The sequence below is a fragment of the Ruditapes philippinarum genome, unplaced genomic scaffold (assembly GCF_026571515.1).
Source record: "Ruditapes philippinarum isolate M1 unplaced genomic scaffold, ASM2657151v2 ctg6909_1_1_1_1, whole genome shotgun sequence".
NCBI lineage: Eukaryota > Metazoa > Mollusca > Bivalvia > Venerida > Veneridae > Ruditapes > Ruditapes philippinarum.
The window spans coordinates 206034-223827 of record NW_026863658.1 but is presented as its reverse complement, the minus strand read 5'-3'; the positions used below and the strand labels follow the sequence as shown (position 1 = coordinate 223827).

Sequence of the window (17794 nt, the reverse complement as noted above, 5' to 3'; positions counted from 1 at the left end):
TTTACCAATGCTTCGATTTTGGAACAGTCCATTCTGCGTTCAAGGGATTTCATTATCAAAATACCAGGATTAATTATTATTAAACTCAAACAAGAGGGCCATGATGGCCCTGAGGTCGCTCACCTGTATATAGGCCCCCCAACCCCCACCCCAACGTTGCAGGGCCAATTTAACCCAGGGGCTTTTATTGCACAAACTTGGTAGACACCCATAAGAAAATGTTTCATGCTAAACATCTCAGCTCTACCTCATTGGGCTTTTTAAAAGAAGATTTTTTTTAAAGTTTTTACTATACACATATAGTTAAAAACAATGACACCCCTGGGGCGGGGCCAGTTTTGACCCAAGGGCTTTTATTTGAACACACTTTGTAGACACTTACTAGAAGATGTTTCATGCTTAATATTTAAACTCTAGCTATTTGGGTTTTTTCAAAGAAGATTTTAAGTTTTTGCTATACACATATAAAGAAAATCAATGACCCCCGGGGCAGGGCCAATATAGACCCCAGGTCTTTTATTTGAACAAACTTTGTAGACACTTTCTAAAAGATGTTTCATGCTGAATATCTTAACTCTAGCTATTTGGGTTTTTTCAAAGAAGATTTTTTAAGTTTTTGCTATACACATATAAGGAAAATCAATGACCCCCGGGGCAGGGCCAATTTTGACCCCAGGGCTTTTATTTGAACAAACTTGGTAGACACCCATTAGAACATGTTTCATGCTAAATATCTTAGCTCTAGCTCTTTGGGTTCTTTAAAAGAAATTTTTTTAAGTTTTTACTATATGCATATAGGGAAAATCAATGACCCCCCGGGGCGGAGCCAATTTTGACCCCAGGGCTTTTATTTGAACAAACTTGGTAGACACTTACTAGAAGATGTTTCATGCCAAATATCTAAGCTCTAGCTCTTATGGTTTTTTAAAAGAAGATATTTAAAGTTTTTTCTTTCGGTTGCCATGGCAACCAGAGTTCTGCATGGAATTAAATTCTTTGAACAATTTTTAAAGGTGACCACCAAAGGAACATTCCTGTGAAGTTTGGATGAAATTGGCTCAGTGGTATATGAGGAGATGTCATTTAAAGTAAAAGTTTACGGACGGACGCCGGACGAAAAGCGATCACAAAAGCTCACCCTGTCACTTTGTGACAGGTGAGCTAAAAACACACATCAATGTGCAGCAACAAAACAACTAAACCATGGAACTTGACATGTACAATACAAATTATGCAAAAAACTTCAGTTTAAGTTTATTTATAAACATCGTAAACATTGCTAAATGGTCAATTAGGATAGTGATTTTACCTTCTTATTTTCTTCTTTTGCCATTTCTTCTTTTTCAGTAGCACTATAGTTTGAAAAGGTAATGTTTGCATCTGGAGGTTTAGTATTAAGAGTGATTGAAACAGATTGCAAGTCATTCAAAATTTCTGTAAAAGTAAACAGAATATATGTAAATATATACTATGTGCATGTTTGAGTAAAATATTTTTATTGAAGAAATGAAATTTATTGAAATCTATAATATTCTTACTGAATATGTCTTATTTAAATAAAAGAAAGTACAAACTATGTATGGGAATATGCATTCCTTATTACGGGTCAAGTGCCTTTCTTAAAAAAACTGCCAGTTTATTTAAATGACACTATTATTAATGGTGTATCAACTTATATTTTTATAGTTACCTCAAGTATTGTTTTATTTGCCATTTTTTTAACTAGGAAGTAAAAAAAATGTGCATTATCTCCAGACTGTCATCTACCCATTTTTCAAGTTTCTTAAAAATATTTTCAGTACTTTTTGCGTTATCAGGGGATCCAGGTTTGTGGACTGACAGACAGACAATTCTGAAGAGGCACTATACTGTTGGTTAACTTAAAATTTTCAAAATTTATTTAATATCCCCCTTAATGATGAAGAATTGTGCCAAAAATAACACATTTTACCAAATAACACACAATTACAATCAAGAAAATGGCTTTTTTACTAGGCACTAAAGAATAAGTAATTTTATGCATAAAAATAAAATTTAACCATTCATTTCGATAAAAGAAATTTGTGTCTATAAAAAAGAAAATCATGAAGAAATTTTCACTTCTTATATAATATTACTTTAAATTCAAGGTTACCGATAACTTCTTCTTCAGTAGCACTTTCTGTTAGGTTGCCACTTAAATCATCTACTGTATTTCCAAGCTCTTCATTTGTAACAGGGGTTGGTTCCACCTTGTGTTTAAAAAGAAATGCTTATGTAAGACAAAGAAAATGTCAAATGTTATGGTTGAGTTTTACTTCACAACAACACAATAGAGGTTGTATGGCAACTTTCCAGCTTAGTGGTGGAGGAAGGCCTAAGGTGCCCTTCTGTGCATAATAATTCAGGCAAGAACAAGCATCTGAGTAGAACGAGTAGTAGCGGTGGTTGAACTGTGCTCTGGTGAATTCAATGTGGCTTACTGTCGTGACCCGGAGTGAAAACTACCAACACCACCACTGAGTAGAACCACAAACATACTATAAGTTTGCTTGGATAGCGTCCTCACATAAAAGAAACTAAAATCCAACAGCAATGTGGGTCAAGTGGTTCGAAGTCTGCAACCATAACCACTTGGTCGTGAATGCTCAGCCCATTAATATTTCGTGATTTAAAATTTGATAACTATAAATTACCTTTCTATTGATTGAACTCATTCATCAAGGTTCTTTTATGTCATACAACTTCCGTTATCAAATGAGATGCGCACTAACCATTATCGTGACAATCAGTGCGCTTCTGATATTCAAGCTAGTCCGATGTGTATTCGACAGCTTGTAAACTTTACAGTTTACTATATACATGTCCGTGCATTTATTGTTTTACAATTGCGTACTGTACTATAAATAAAGCGACGCCGTATTATTATTATCAATAAGACATATTATTTCTATTATTTATTGTATCAAAATATTTCTTTGACGTGGTCAAGGTGTTTATTATTTTTCGTTCAGAAAAATATTTCGTTCAAAATAAATTTTGAATCGATAAATTGTAAACACATGTAGGAGTGTTTCCGGTTTTAATTTCATCATGGCTGACTCTATGATATGCAGAATTCTTCTTTAATTTTGTTTCTAAAGGCAGTGGAAAGATAGAAACGACACATGACAAGGAGAACAATCGTAAGAATTCATCCGGCACGGCCGGAACGAAGAGTAAATCTACAATCCTGTTCAAAAGCCCAGTGGTAGTTCCTCGTCCTCCGTGCAAAACCAAAATATAAACAAGGAGGTTATATAAGTTATGAAAGAACTAAATTACAATATTAACACCCAGAATAAACGCATTGAACAGCAGGATGAAAGAATTGAACAGTTAGCACAGAAGTTTGAGTGGTATTTTCTTGATGCGGGTCAAAATGACTATGATAATTCTTGTAATTATGATGACCCAGATGAAGTGTCAGATTTAATTAATCCTGCATTTGATAACGATTCGTCGTCTGAACCTCCCCAGAAAAGACAAAAAACTGGTGAACAATCAGTGATTTTTCTCACTTAATTGGAAAGAGGCATTTATATTAATAGCCTCTTCATTTTGGGAAAAATATCCCTAAAATTGCTGATTTGGGAAGTAAAAAAGCTGGTTTAAGTTCAGATTTTTGGGAAAACTGCATGATTTTAAAGAACATTTCAATATGGAATTTTTTCGGAGTTTATAAGTAGAAAATTCACTGACAATCTATATTTAAGACTTTGGGTGAAAAATTCCTTCAATCTGAGTCTGTTGACAGTGAAGTGAATGATGATTTAGCTACTTTTGTTAATAGTGCATTTAGGTCAGGTATATCCGAAGAAAAACAGAGTGAATTAGTAAAAGAGATACACCGCTCCAATAATTGTGAAGCTCTGGTGAAGACTAGGGTAAATCAAGGTATATGGCGTCTGCTCAAACCATATAAACAGACTCAGATGACTCTAAATAACAATGTTTCCAGAATTTTATTGTTAAGGCAGCAACAAACATAACAAAACTCTTAGATAAACACAGTGGAGTGTTTGATTCAGAAGATTTAGATTGGGGTTCAAACACTCTGGCTTTATTAGGTCAAGCTAATAAATTGCTTAGCAACAGGCATAAGAAAATGCACAAGGCGGATTTAGATCCAAAGTATCATTATTTAGCATCATCCAGTCTACCCTTCACTGATCTGTTATATGGGGAGGATTGTGATGTGAACAAAAATGTCCGTGAGATAAATGATATGAACAGAATTGGCCGCTGTGTAGGTAGAGGATATACAAACAGAGGCTCAACAATGTTTAGAGGTCTCCATCCTTTCCGAAGAGGAGGAAGAGGGCGTGGTAGATGGCCAAGGTTTGAAAGTCAGACTGTGCCAAAAAACCTGAAAATGGTGCCAAGAAGCATTAAACGTAAGTGAATTTCAAGCTGGTAGATTAAAAAGTTATGTTGAAAATTGGAGAAATATTACTTTTGATAGAAATATACTTGATATTGTACAGCATTGTCATATTGAATTTATGCAAGGTGTAAATCCTGTTAAATCTGATTGTAATAGTTTGGTTTTCTGCCAAAGAAGAAGAAATTATAGATAAAGAAATTGAACTAAAACAGTATCCAAAGGACACGGATGCCCCCACTGTGCAGATGTGCTCGTAAACAAGAGCATGCATATCTGTATAGAAGTTTAAGCAAAATCTGCCATCCGATTTAAGAGGAGTTGCGTTCACAAAATTTCTATGTGGTATATAGTGAAAAAATCAACAAAGGGCCATAATTCTGTTAAATTTGGTCGCATCACAATTCCTTCCTTTACTTCCATCTACACATTAAGGTTGTTCATCCCTGGAAGTTTAAGCAAAATTAAGAGGAGTTGCGTTCACAAATTTTCTATATGGTATATAGTGAAAAAATCAACAAAGGGCCATAATTCTGTAAAATTTGGTCGCAGCAAAAATTCCTTCCTTTACTATCATCTACACATTAAGGTTGTTCATCCCTGGAAGTTTAAGCAAAATCTGCTATCCGGTTTAAGAGGAGTTGCATTCACAAAATTTCTACATAGTATATAGTGAAAAAATCAACAAAGGGCCATAATTCTGTTAAATTTGGTTGCAGCAAAAATTCCTTCCTTTACTACCATCTACACATTAAGGTTGTTCATCCCTTGAATTTTAAGCAAAATCTGCCATCCGGTTTAAGAGGAGTTGCGTTCACAAGATTTTGGGATGTACGGACAGACTTAAATTAAGATTTAAAAAATCAGGAAAAATCTATCAGTATGTTGCATTACCAAATGTTATTTCTTGTGCGCCATTATTGTTCACAAAATTGATGAAACCTGTATATGCATCTTTACGCATGCTGGGACACACAAATTCTGGTTATATTGATTACTCTTTATTAATGTCAAATTCCTTTACTGGTTGTGTTCAAAATGTAAAAGACTCAATTGATTTGATGTCAAATGTTGGATTTGTTATTCATGAGAAAAAATCTGTTTTAATTCCAGCAAAGAAAATTACATTTCTTGGAAATGATATTGATTCTGAAACTATAGAACTCCGCGAGTCAGATGTGTCGCCTTGTGAACAATATAGTTTAGGAGAAATGGCCAGGAAAAAAATGAAATATGAAAACTAACAAAGGTCAATAACTTAAAATTTAATAAGTGCAGAGCAACAGTTTCTATGTACTGCACTTCTTATCTTATCAATAAGATCTATCATTCTATGAAGTTTCAAGTCCATATCTTTTATAAGTTATGAGAAATAGCCTGGACAAAAATAAAGTATGAAAATTAATAAAGGGTAAAAACTCACAAATAAGAAGTGCAGAGTACCGGTTCTTGTACACTGCACTTTTTCTTAATGAGATCTATCATCCTATGAAGTTTCATGTCCATAGCTTTCATACTTGAGGAGAAATGACCGGGACAAAGTATGAAAATTAACAAAGGGCAATAACTCAAAAAATAAGAAATGCAGAGTACTGGTTCTTGAGCACTGCACTTCTTCTTAATGAGATCTATCATCCTATGAAGTTTCAAGTCTATTGCAGCTGGCTTTTATACTTTCGGAGAAATGGCCCGGAAAAAATAAAGAATGAAAATTAACAAAGGGCAATAACTCAAAAAATAAGAAATGCAGAGTACCAGTTCTTGTGCAATGCACTTCTTCTTTATGAGATCTATCATCCTATGAAGTTTCAAGTCCATAGCTTTTATACTTTAGGAGAAATGGCCCGGACAAAAATAAAGTATGAAAATTAACAAAGGGCAACAACTCAAAAAATAAGAAAGGCAGAGAACCAGTTCATGTGCACTGCACTTCTTCTTTATTAGATCTATCATCCTATGAAGTTTCAAGTCCATAGCTTTTATACTTTAGGAGAGATGGCCCGGACAAAAAACAAGTATGAAAATTAACAAAGGGCAATAACTCAAAAAATAAGAAATGCAGAGTACCGGTTCTTGTGCACTGCACTTCTTCCTAATGAGATCTATCATCCTATGAAGTTTCAAGTCCATAGCTTTTATAGTTGAAGAGAAATGGCCCGGACAAAATTAAAGTATGAAAATTAACAAAGGGCAATAACTCAAAAATTAAGAAGTGCAGAGTACCGGTCCTTGTGAACTGCACTTCGGGTTCATGAAAGAATCTGTGATGCGAGCCTGTACGGCTGGGGATCTGTATGTTCAGATATTTCTATTGGCAGCAGATGGACTGAAGATGAAGCAAAAAATCATATAAATTACTTAGAATTATTAGCTGTCTTTTTGGCACTAAAGTCATTCTGTAAATTCCTAACACATAAACATGTTCAAATAAAATCTGATAATTCTTGTGCAGTTTCATTTATAAATAATATGGGTGGTTGTCAGTCATTAAAATGTGACAGCATTGCTAATGCTATATGGCAATGGTCCATAAAAAAGAACATTTGGTTGTCTGCTACTCATATTCCACGTAAACATAATATAGCTGACTACAGTTCATGTGTATTCAAAGAGAATATTAATTGGAAACTTAATGAAAATATTTTTGAAAAAATTTCAACTTTATTTGGTAAACCTGAAATTGACATGTTTGCGTCTAGGGTTAATACACAATTACCAAGATTTGATTCTTGGAAACCAGACCCAGATGCAGAAGATATAGATGCTTTTTCTGTATGTTGGGGTGATCAATATTTATATGCTTTCCTTCCTTTCAGTTTGTTTGGAAGACTTGTACAGAAAGTTCGGCAGGACAAGGCCGAAGTATTGCTGATAGCACCGCTTTGGGTAACACAGAACTGGTTTACAACCATTCTAGATATGATACTAGACACTCTATTAATTTTCAAAGTTCAGAAAGATGTTCTAACTATTCCAAATTCTCTGAGAATTCATCCTCTAGTTGACAAACTACATCTGATGGTATGTCGTATATCAGGCAGACCTTCAAAAGCAGAAAACTTTCGGAACAATCTACAGATATCATCATGGCATCTTGGCGAAGATCAACCAAAAAGCAATATTCCACGTATATTAACAGATGGATTTTGTTCTGTCGTAAAAAACAGATGGATGCAGATGCGCAGGCTGGTCTGGATCCATGCTGGTCACAAACCCATTATGTTGGTTTTGTCGTGACGCGGCTCATTTATTGTTTTTATCTCATATAGATAAAATGAAACATGCTTTATTGTTGTTGTTGTTGGTTTTTTTTTCGAATTGTATGTTTATGTATAATAATAATCAATAAATTTGAGAGTTGATCTATGTTTATTAATTATTGTAACCAAACTAAGTGACAAACATTCATTTTGGAAAAAAAGCTTATTTATCTATAAAATATCTGTTCTGTTCTGTAACGATATCAAACATCTACTCCAAAACTGTGAGAGACCGGACAATAAACATGTTATATTATTCGCCGGTTACTAGTAAATCCCGGTCAAAATAGACCGGGAATTACCGATAGCAGTACATCCCTCTATAAATAGATTTTCGGAATGTTTAGGTCATCAACTCATCATTCTATTTTAACATACCATAATAACCCACTGTGTACTACAAAATGATAAATAAAAAAACCCGAAGAGACGGAAAAGGTTATTTCATGCATTGCGAAATTCTCCAGTTCGCTATTCATTGTACATATCGAGCCATTTTTTTTAAATCAAGCACCCTCATACCGATCGGAATGATCGGCTTTTATTATGACCGACTTATTAAGGCTCGAGAAGTTGCTGTCGCCCTTTCACAAAATCTGATTTCATTCCATAAGGGCGCCCCGCTTCGGCGTGGACGCCAATGATACTGTATGATGTTATGTCAAAAAAGGTTTGTCTATGCTTTAAAGTCTCATTTGATAACGGAAGTTGTATGACGTAAAAGAATCCCCCAAACAAACAAGACTTACCTGGAAGTTGATGTTTGGTTGTGATTCTTTGTAGTCATATTACAACTGGAGGGATCAAATGCCCACCCTATGAAATTGACCCTCCCAGAAACATTTGTTAAATGTTTCAATAGTTATAATTTACAAATATATGATTTTAAACTGGATAACAGTATTTGTATATTTGATCCAGATTTTAGACAAAACCTTTTTTGTGAAGCTTTAAATACTGATTGTCATGGTCATGGTTAGCGCGCATCTCATTTGATCCCTCCAGTTGTTATATGACTACAAAGAATCACAACCAAACATCAACTTCCAGGTAAGTCTTGTTTGTTTGGGGGATTTTATGTCATCAATATATCAATGTGCCAATTTATGGGGAAAGATGAAAAAAAACCTTTGCTTTTTGTTTACATTTGCGTTAAAAACTTTGATGAAGGTACTGTGTAAGTGGATATTGCTGCGTGTAGAAAAGTTTGCGAATTTAAAATTCCAAATATTTCGCGCAAGGAAATATAAGGGGATCGTGGAAGGGTAAAATTTAATGACAGGTTGGTTGATATTTACGCTAGAGAAAATTTAATCGATTTTCATCAAGTTGTGAAATATACCAATATTTCCAATTATTGCCAATTATTTTTCATCAATATAATGTAGTGGTTTTTAATTCTGCTAGAATAACTTTAAAAATGCATGACAAAAATATTTTGGGTATCCTTATTACTACAAAACATTTAATAGATGAGTCGGCTACAAAATTTTACGAAGCTGGACACAAACAAAAGAATTTTACCCTCAGTTATCTATACTGACTTACCTAATAAAACAAAAGAAGTTTACCGTGAGTAGAAGAGGTGCTTGCCAAAGAAGATGATCCAAGTATGTACCAGCAACAAGTAAATGTAATCTATAATCCTGCTCCTTTTCACCTTGATGTAAAGATATCCCGTCATGATTACATGTATCTTCTCGTTGGTAAATTAAGTTTTCTGAAAATTGGTATGACATTTTTATGTAAAAAAGAGTAATACAGTCCAACTCTGCTTATTCGAAGTGCCAGGGACTAAAAATTACTTTGAATAATCAATGGGTTCGAATAATCTAAATCAGAATATTAATATGATAGACAGTGTTCAATCGAGAGAGCGCCATTGACCTCCTGAAAAGACCGCCGACGCAAAACAAATTCAACTGTGGGCCCGATGGGCGCACTCATAGAAAATGCCATTAATGATCTAAAACCTGATTAAGTACATAAAAGTTTCTTGTGAATAATATTAATAAATACTGAATTCAAAACTGAAGTTTGTATAGAAAAACAAGAGCATGTTGGTAAGATAGTTACCGCACTCGGTAACCCTTTTAAAACCTTGATCGGTCAGGGTCTGTTAATACTATGCAGACCTGTTCTTTGTACCTTAACTATTACTTACTTTTGAGTCACAGTTTTTATAAACAAAACAAATTGTCACAGATAATCCAATACGTGTGTGTAGTTACAGTTTTTTAACGGTCAAAACAAATTAATATGCCAGAACTTTCCAGAGGAAAAAAAACTATATATTTGTGAAAAAGTGCGAGTTAATTATACAGGTGTGCATAAATTATTACGAACACACCTTCCACCAATTAAAAAAAGTCTTAAAATGGAGCTAATCAAACACAATTGGCTAGGGAGTGTCTGACAATTGAGTAAAAAAACTTTGATTGGTCTTTGGTGCATATCATTAATCAATACAGACATCTTAAGCGTGACGTAAGAACTGCTGCCCTGACAAAAGATCAAAGGTACCGGTATGTCAATATACATTGTCTTAGCACCTGTTGACACTTTGTTTTTAGATTGGATATATTGAGAAGGGTAAATGTTTTTAGCAACTATTGTAAGCTTATAAGCTAATTGCAAAATATGATTTTCCTTTTAATATATATATCGGGCGCTGATTAAAAAACTGAACATTGTTATCAAATATCCCAGGTTCCATTTAAATAAGATTCATATGTTTCTTTGAACATTATGTCATTGTTTCTTTACCAATCAGTTCTTAAAATTGAGTCTGCATCAACGTTAACAGCTAGAAGTCTTGAAAAAGGTCCAAATAATGAAAATTATTTTTGAATTAAAATAATTCAATTTATCCTTCAAGAAATCAGATTTGTTTACATTAGCGGTTGCTATACAATCGGATTAATTCTAACCTTATTGTGTTAGGTGTAGAATACTACTGGTTACTGTTGTTCAAGTTAATTTTATATAGCGTAAACAGGTACCAGATAATTGGCTATAAAAGCACGAAATGCCCGTGCAATTTCCTCTTTCGCCTTTACACACGGTTCACTATACAAGTAAAATAAGATAATGCCACGTGGTCGTGGATGCCGAAGAAGAGTACCGTCTCAACATAGCCATAACTTGAGACATAGGCAGCTCAATGATGTTCAGTCTGCAAGGCAAACTCGCAGTCCAGCGGCTAGAAATACCAGGGGCGCACAACCCGACGCTGAATTCTCGAGAGGGGATGAAATTCCACCCCATCGGAGGTCAGCGAGGGGGGAACAGACATGCACAAATGGGCAGCCGGCGCAGTCCAGAGGCAGTAAACGGTCGATTGACGAGCTGGGTGAGGCAGAGAACAGGCTCCTGCAAGGAGATGCTGGTATGTCAAATTTTGTCGATTTTGAACAAATCATAAATGCTTCAGGTTTAATTTCTGAGAGAGATAGGTCTGCTCGTGCAGCAAATACTGAATCTTTAGGGTGTGGCGTATCGAACCAAAATTTGAATTTAGTACCTTTTCCCTCGAGGGATTCTAGTAGTACTAGTCATTTCTCAAATTTAAATACAGGCACACGTGCACCAAGCGTGCCCCCGTTACGTCTAGCAGACGATGATATAGCGGCTCACGTGCCTACGTCTTTAAAGCAACAAATTTGTAGGGGAGAGTACATAAATCTCGCACTCCTTTTGAAAGGTGCTATAGAATTAAATGAATTCTGTAAGGGTGGCCTTTTTAGGGTGAGTTTTGAAGGAAATATTGTCTCATCTTCTCGGGAATGTAAAGAGCAAATAAACAGTATCGAGAAATGGACAAATGCATTCCTTATTTATTCCTCAATTTATCTATCAAATCATTCGGATAGAATGTACGAAATCTTGCATTACATGTTTAACATAAGAGAATGCGCTATGCGTCAAGGGGGTTTTGCTTGGAGAACGTATGATGAACAGTTTAGGCTTCGTCAGGCAACAGCCAACGCATCATGGGCTCGGATAAATAATGATTTATGGTGGCGTTGTTTCCAAGTGGTACAACCCTCAAAACCACAAATATCAAACCCCGACCTGGTGTGTTTTGATTTTAATAGAGGAAATTGCCATTGGTCAAATTGCAAATATCCTCATGTTTGCAAAAAATGTCACGGACCTCACCCAGAAATAAATTGCCCCCCTTCTTCTTCTTCGGAAACTTCTAATCTTAAGTCTGACCGGTCTTCGTCTTTCCAAAAGACATTTCGAGGGAGAGGTTTCCGAAGTTTTGCTAAAGGCCGGGGCTCTTCTTTCGACAAATACGGTAAATAAGGTTAAAAAGGTTACCGACACACAAAATGAAATGGCAAATACCGATATTTCTAGTTTAGCTTATTCTCCCATAAATATTACTATGTTAATGCATTATTTACAATTTTACGAAAGAAATGAAGCTCAATTTTTATATAATGGTTTTAAATTTGGCTTTCCGCTTCAGTATGAAGGTCCCCGTATTCGTCGGGGTTGTAGCAATTTACGTTCCGCAAGGTTAAAGCCGGAGGTAATTGAAAGTCAAATTTCTAAGGAAATTCAAGCAGGAAGGGTCGCCGGCCCGTTCGTTTCTCCCCCGCTTCCAAAGTTAATTGTTTCACCTATTGGTCTTGTTGAAAAGAAAACTCCTGGCGAATATAGAATGATACATCATTTGTCTTTTCCTCCGGGGGAATCTGTAAACGACTATATGGATCCAGCTTTATGCACGGTTCGATATACAAGTTTTGACGAGGCCGTTAAGATGGTACAAGAGTTAGGTCCCCATTGTAAACTTTTTAAGTCGGATATTAAGAGCGCTTATCGCTTAATTCCAATAAATCCCTCCGATTTTGAGCTTTTAGGTTTTTGTTTTAAAAATAAATATTATTTTGATAAAGCATTGCCTTTTGGGGCCTCAATTAGCTGTGTAACTTTTGAACGGTTTGCTAGGTTTTTAGAATTTTGTGTAAAATCTAAATTTAAATCCGGTAATTTAATACATTATCTTGACGATTTTTTGGGCGGAGATAAAACAACAAATTCTTGTAACAAGGCTTTAGAAATATTCAAGGATACCATGACTGAATTGGGTGTTCCTTTAGCCATGGATAAAACTGAGGGCCCGACTGAATGTCTGATATTTTTAGGCCTAGAATTAGATTCGGACAAAATGCAAGTTCGGATACCCATGCCAAAAATTCAGGAAATAATTGATAAAATTTTGTACATTTTGAGTCGGAAAAAGTGCACTGTGAAGGAAATCCAGTCACTAATAGGTTCTCTTAATTTTTGTTGCCCGGCAATTATTGCAGGTAGACCATTCCTACGCCGGCTTATTAATTCAATATGTGGGCTTAGTAAGCCTTTTTTACGTGTTCGTATTAAAAAAGATACAAAACAGGATTTACTTATGTGGCTAGCTTTTCTTAAAAAATATAATGGTATTTCAGTTTTTCATGACAAATTTTGGGTGTCTAATGACGATGTACAGCTATTTTCAGACAGTGCTGGCGGTGACAATCTAGGGTTCGGTATCTATTTTCAAGGTCATTGGTGTCAGGCAAAATGGCCGGAATTTTGGCATAAATCTGGTATTACTGCTGACATAACCGTTTTAGAACTTTTCCCGATCTTTGTTTCGTTATTCATTTGGGGCAATCATTTAGCGAATAAGAAAATAAGATTTAACTGTGATAATATTGCAGTAGTTCACATCTTAAATAAGGCAACTTCAAAGTCAGATAGAGTAATGAGCTTGATGAGGGCAATTACTTTAAGATCCCTGAGTCTTAATGTCTTAATCCGAGCAAATCATGTGCCGGGTACTTCAAATGATATCTGCGATGCTTTATCTCGGTTTCAGTTAACCAGATTCCGGAAGTTGGCTCCAGACGCAGACTTACATCCTTGCCCGTTCCCAGAATTCCTATGGAATGTCTTCAGTACAGAGCTAGACGACTGGTACAATCGGGAATAGCTTCAAATTCTATGTTAACTTATAACACTAGCATAAATGTCTTTAATACATTCAGACAAAATTATAATTTGCCAAATCAATGGCCATTTCCAATTCATCATATTTCTTTATTTATGGCGTTTTGCTTCGAAAAAGGCCATTCACCGAACACAATTTCTACCTATATTGCAGGGATAAATTATTTTCATAAACTTAACGGATTTTACGACATTACCAATATCTTTGTAATTCAGAAATTGTTAGAAGGGTGTAGAAGAGGTCGTCCTTGTCGTGATATCCGGGCTCCACTAACAATGCAGATCTTAATTTCCGTATATAATACTCTACCAGGAGTATGTTATAACAACTATGAGTGCAAACTATTTTCAGCTCTTTTTGTTTTGGCTTACTTCGGACTTTTTCGTGTAAGCGAATTGGTGAGCTCACTCAGTGACGACATGCTTAGCCTTTCGGATTTATCTTTTGTCGATAATAAAAATTATATCATCATTCAGTTACGTCGATACAAGACAAATCAGAGGGGTATCCCAACATATTTGAAGATTCCTTGTGAGCACGGAATATTGTGCCCGGTCCGGTCCATGTCTGAATATTTAAGTTTAAGGCCTCGTTCACCAGGTCCTCTTTTCTGTCATAGCAATTTAACACCGGTTACTAGATCTCAATTTTCGGCAGTTTTGTCTAAATGTATTAGCAAGACAGTTTTGTACGGATTTATGTTTTAAGTCACATAGTTTTCGGATAGGAAGGGCTACTGATTTAGCATCTCAAGGTTACAGCTCGTCAGTTATCATGAAATTGGGTAGATGGAATTCTGGTGCTTATAGATTATATATTCGCCAGTAGGTCCCGTGTAAATCAATTTTTCGGTTCGAAATAACTTTCGTTTCATAATTAAGTTTAAATGCATTTACATTTAGATGTGTGGGTTTTGGGAGATTCAATCCCGTTTTGGGCTGGAAAGAGAGCACAAGATACTGGCAAGGAGAATCTGCGGTTGAGGTGCAACATTGCTTGGTGGGGTGAACGAGGCCTGCGTTGGACTCGTTTCCGGAGGTCAGTTGAAGCTCAAGTTCTATTATCGACACCTCCATCAGTTATTATTATCAACTTAGGCGGAAATGATCTTGTGAGCTTACCCCTTGTTACTTTAAAAGAATTAATCAAATCAGAGATAAACTACCTTCGTGAAGCTTTACCTGATGCTATTATTATATGGTTTGACATTATTCAAAGGCAAACTTGGTCGGGTGCAACTTCTGGGTGGGTTGCCATGGAGAAAAAACGTAAGCGTATAAATGGGATTGGCCGTTATTTTGTCGGTTCATCTGGTAAAAGTGACGTAATTAAAACTGATATTGACGCTAAAACTGGTTTTTTCCGACCGGATGGAGTTCATTTAAATGACGTTGGCCTTGAATTTTATCTTGATTACCTCAGGGATGCTTTAATTAGAAATAATATCTTGTGTCGATAGAAGTTTGGGGGATAAATTTTCTAAAATTTATTTGTGGCCTGAAAATTCTATCGACTGTTGGGCAGGCAGGCGTGCTCGTCTTAATGGGGCAGGTTGGTTTGATTCACGCGTCATGTTTATTCCAGACGGTGAATCAGATCTTCAAGTCGGGATCATTTACGGTAATCTTGGACCGATTGTGATGGCCTAATTGGTGGACAACTGTATGATAATTTTTGTTCGTTGCTATACTTTAAGCGTATTAAACAATGGTGCATGTACCACGCCTGCTTGCCCTTCGGTCGAACACAATTCTGAGCGGCCAAAATTATTCCATAATATTTTAATAGAATCATTTTTTATCAAATTTGGAGTAAGGTATTGAAAGCTCAATCGTTATACATGTATATGATATTGCTATACATATGTATGAAATAAATACAATTGAAGTATAATTGCACAGTTAGTTATTTCATTTTATTTCGAGTATTTGGATAATGAAAATTATTTTTGAATTAAAATAATTCAATTTATCCTTCAAGAAATCAGATTTGTTTACATTAGCGGTTGCTATACAATCGGATTAATTCTAACCTTATTGTGTTAGGTGTAGAATACTACTGGTTACCGTTGTACAAGTTAATTTTATATAGCGTAAACAGGTACCAGATAATTGGCTATAAAAGCACGAAATGCCCGTGCAATTTCCTCTTTCGCCTTTACACACGGTTCACTATACAAGTAAAATAACCCGCCCGCCACACCCTATTTCTGTACTTAATGAAGTTTCCTGTTCATAATAATAATAAAATGTTTAAGACTTGAACCATCATTATTGTTTGTCAACTGTTTTTTATGATCAAAGATACTGCCGCTTGTTATTTGTATATTGCAGACATTTGAAATTCAGTTGCTTATGTTGGATGTGATGTTTAACCTGGAACTCCACAAGATGTTCTCATAGCGTAACAGATTGAGCGCACATCATCGCCAAATAAGGACCAGTAATTTGTGTTCATAATGTGGTCAGCGTCAACATAGTTATAGTGTGAAGTGACTGGTGCCGAAAAGCTTGTTTTACGCACATTTTAATTCATTGTGGAGATTGGTTAAACCCATTTGTGTTTTTCAGTGTTACTTGTTTATTTCAAAAGTTATGACTTTAAACAATGGTATATATGAACCTGTTTTTTATTTTAAATATGATTTATTTCAAGCATGTCTGTTAATTTTGTGCCAACAGAATTTCATTGGTTACTTAATGAACTCGTCGCTCTTTAAGATCGTTTTGACCGAGGGGCGATCTGTAACGGTGGTTTTAACTTTGGTATTTTTTGCCTAGCGTAAATTATAAAATCAAATACTAGTAATTTATGTTCACCAAATACTAGTATATTATGTTCACCGTCATACAGTTGTCTATGCTGCTAGTCTAAAAAATACAAGTTGAAGAGCTGTATATGTAGTAGTGTTATTCAGCGCTAGCGTACTTAAAGGATTTGCTCGTGCAAAATGTACTATGCAGTACTTGGCGAATCCTGCTTGCTTGGACTGAGTTTGGCTTACCGTGTGTTGTTTGGTGGTTGTCAGTTTTATTCATGCGTCATGTTATCCCAGGCGATGATTTGAACTATCAACCTCTGATCATTTACGGCACAGTGTACGGACTGTAGAAGCGATCCCATGCGTCTTGGTTCGCTGCTATGCTATGTTGTTCTTGGCTATATGTAAAGCTACGCTATGTTTATACCAAAGTGTTTGGTACAGTATATATTGTGTTTCGGTATAGTAGTTGAATAGTTGGTTTGGTTCAAGTGTTATGATTTTTCCAGGCATTGAAACAAACTAACATTTCTTCCGGTCTCTGGCAGTTTAATTTATGGGAAGGCTTACAATTATTTTTGGCTTTGTCGTACAATGATTGGGCAGGTTGGTTTGATTCACGCGTCATGTTTATTCCAGACGGTGAATCAGATCTTCAAGTCGGGATCATTTACGGTAATCTTGGACCGATTGTGATGGCCTAATTGGTGGACAACTGTATGATAATTTTTGTTCGTTGCTATACTTTAAGCGTATTAAACAATGGTGCATGTACCACGCCTGCTTGCCCTTCGGTCGAACACAATTCTGAGCGGCCAAAATTATTCCATAATATTTTAATAGAATCATTTTTTATCAAATTTGGAGTAAGGTATTGAAAGCTCAATCGTTATACATGTATATGATATTGCTATACATATGTATGAAATAAATACAATTGAAGTATAATTGCACAGTTAGTTATTTCATTTTATTTCGAGTATTTGGATAATGTCATTTTTTTAGTTGAGTTGATTGTTATGAAATTTTGCAACCGTTTTTGGTCTATATATGGTGCGTGAACAAGTAACTTAAAAAGATACAATACCTTATTTGAATTTGATGTTCATTTTAAGTGTTGGCCCCCTTTTTTCTCAAATGACCCCCTTTTGAAAAGTTTATGGGCCCGAAGGGCCCCCTGGAAATTTTTACTAGATTGAACACTGGATAGAGGATAACTACTCCACTTTGGCCAATCATAGCAAATCTACCATTTACAACACACTCGTTTCCTGCGATCAATTGAAAAAAAAAATGTGTAAAAATAATTTTTTAGTGGTATTGAAGACATAAATACTTTCATTTTTTCTACGTTATGTATCGTT

General features: G+C 35.5%; 2 protein-coding genes across 2 annotated transcripts in view; one reads left to right on the top strand and one right to left on the bottom strand.

Annotated features, from left to right (window-relative positions):
- Positions 1 to 1309: 1309 nt before the first annotated feature.
- LOC132722873 (uncharacterized) overlaps positions 1310 to 17794 on the bottom strand; it is a gene marked incomplete at its 3' end in the record, with an annotated part of 99022 nt that continues 82537 nt past the window's right edge. The window contains 3 exon segments of the mRNA XM_060707458.1: positions 1310 to 1434; positions 2135 to 2231; positions 9234 to 9382. Of these exon segments, the coding sequence (XP_060563441.1) occupies positions 1310 to 1434; positions 2135 to 2231; positions 9234 to 9382 (371 nt within the window).
- LOC132722872 (uncharacterized) lies at positions 10494 to 17416 on the top strand. Its single transcript, XM_060707457.1, has 2 exons — positions 10494 to 11050; positions 14572 to 17416. The coding sequence occupies exons 1-2, from the start codon at positions 10753 to 10755 to the stop codon at positions 15126 to 15128; spliced, it is 855 nt and encodes a 284-aa protein (XP_060563440.1). The 5' UTR covers positions 10494 to 10752; the 3' UTR covers positions 15129 to 17416.

Coding starts and splice junctions, on each gene's coding strand:
- LOC132722872 (XM_060707457.1), top strand. CDS start 10,753: ATGCCACGTGGTCGTGGATGCCGAAGAAGAGTACCGTCTCAACATAGC. Junction 11,051..14,571: donor GCTCCTGCAAGGAGATGCTG/GTATGTCAAATT, acceptor ATTTACATTTAG/ATGTGTGGGTTTTGGGAGAT.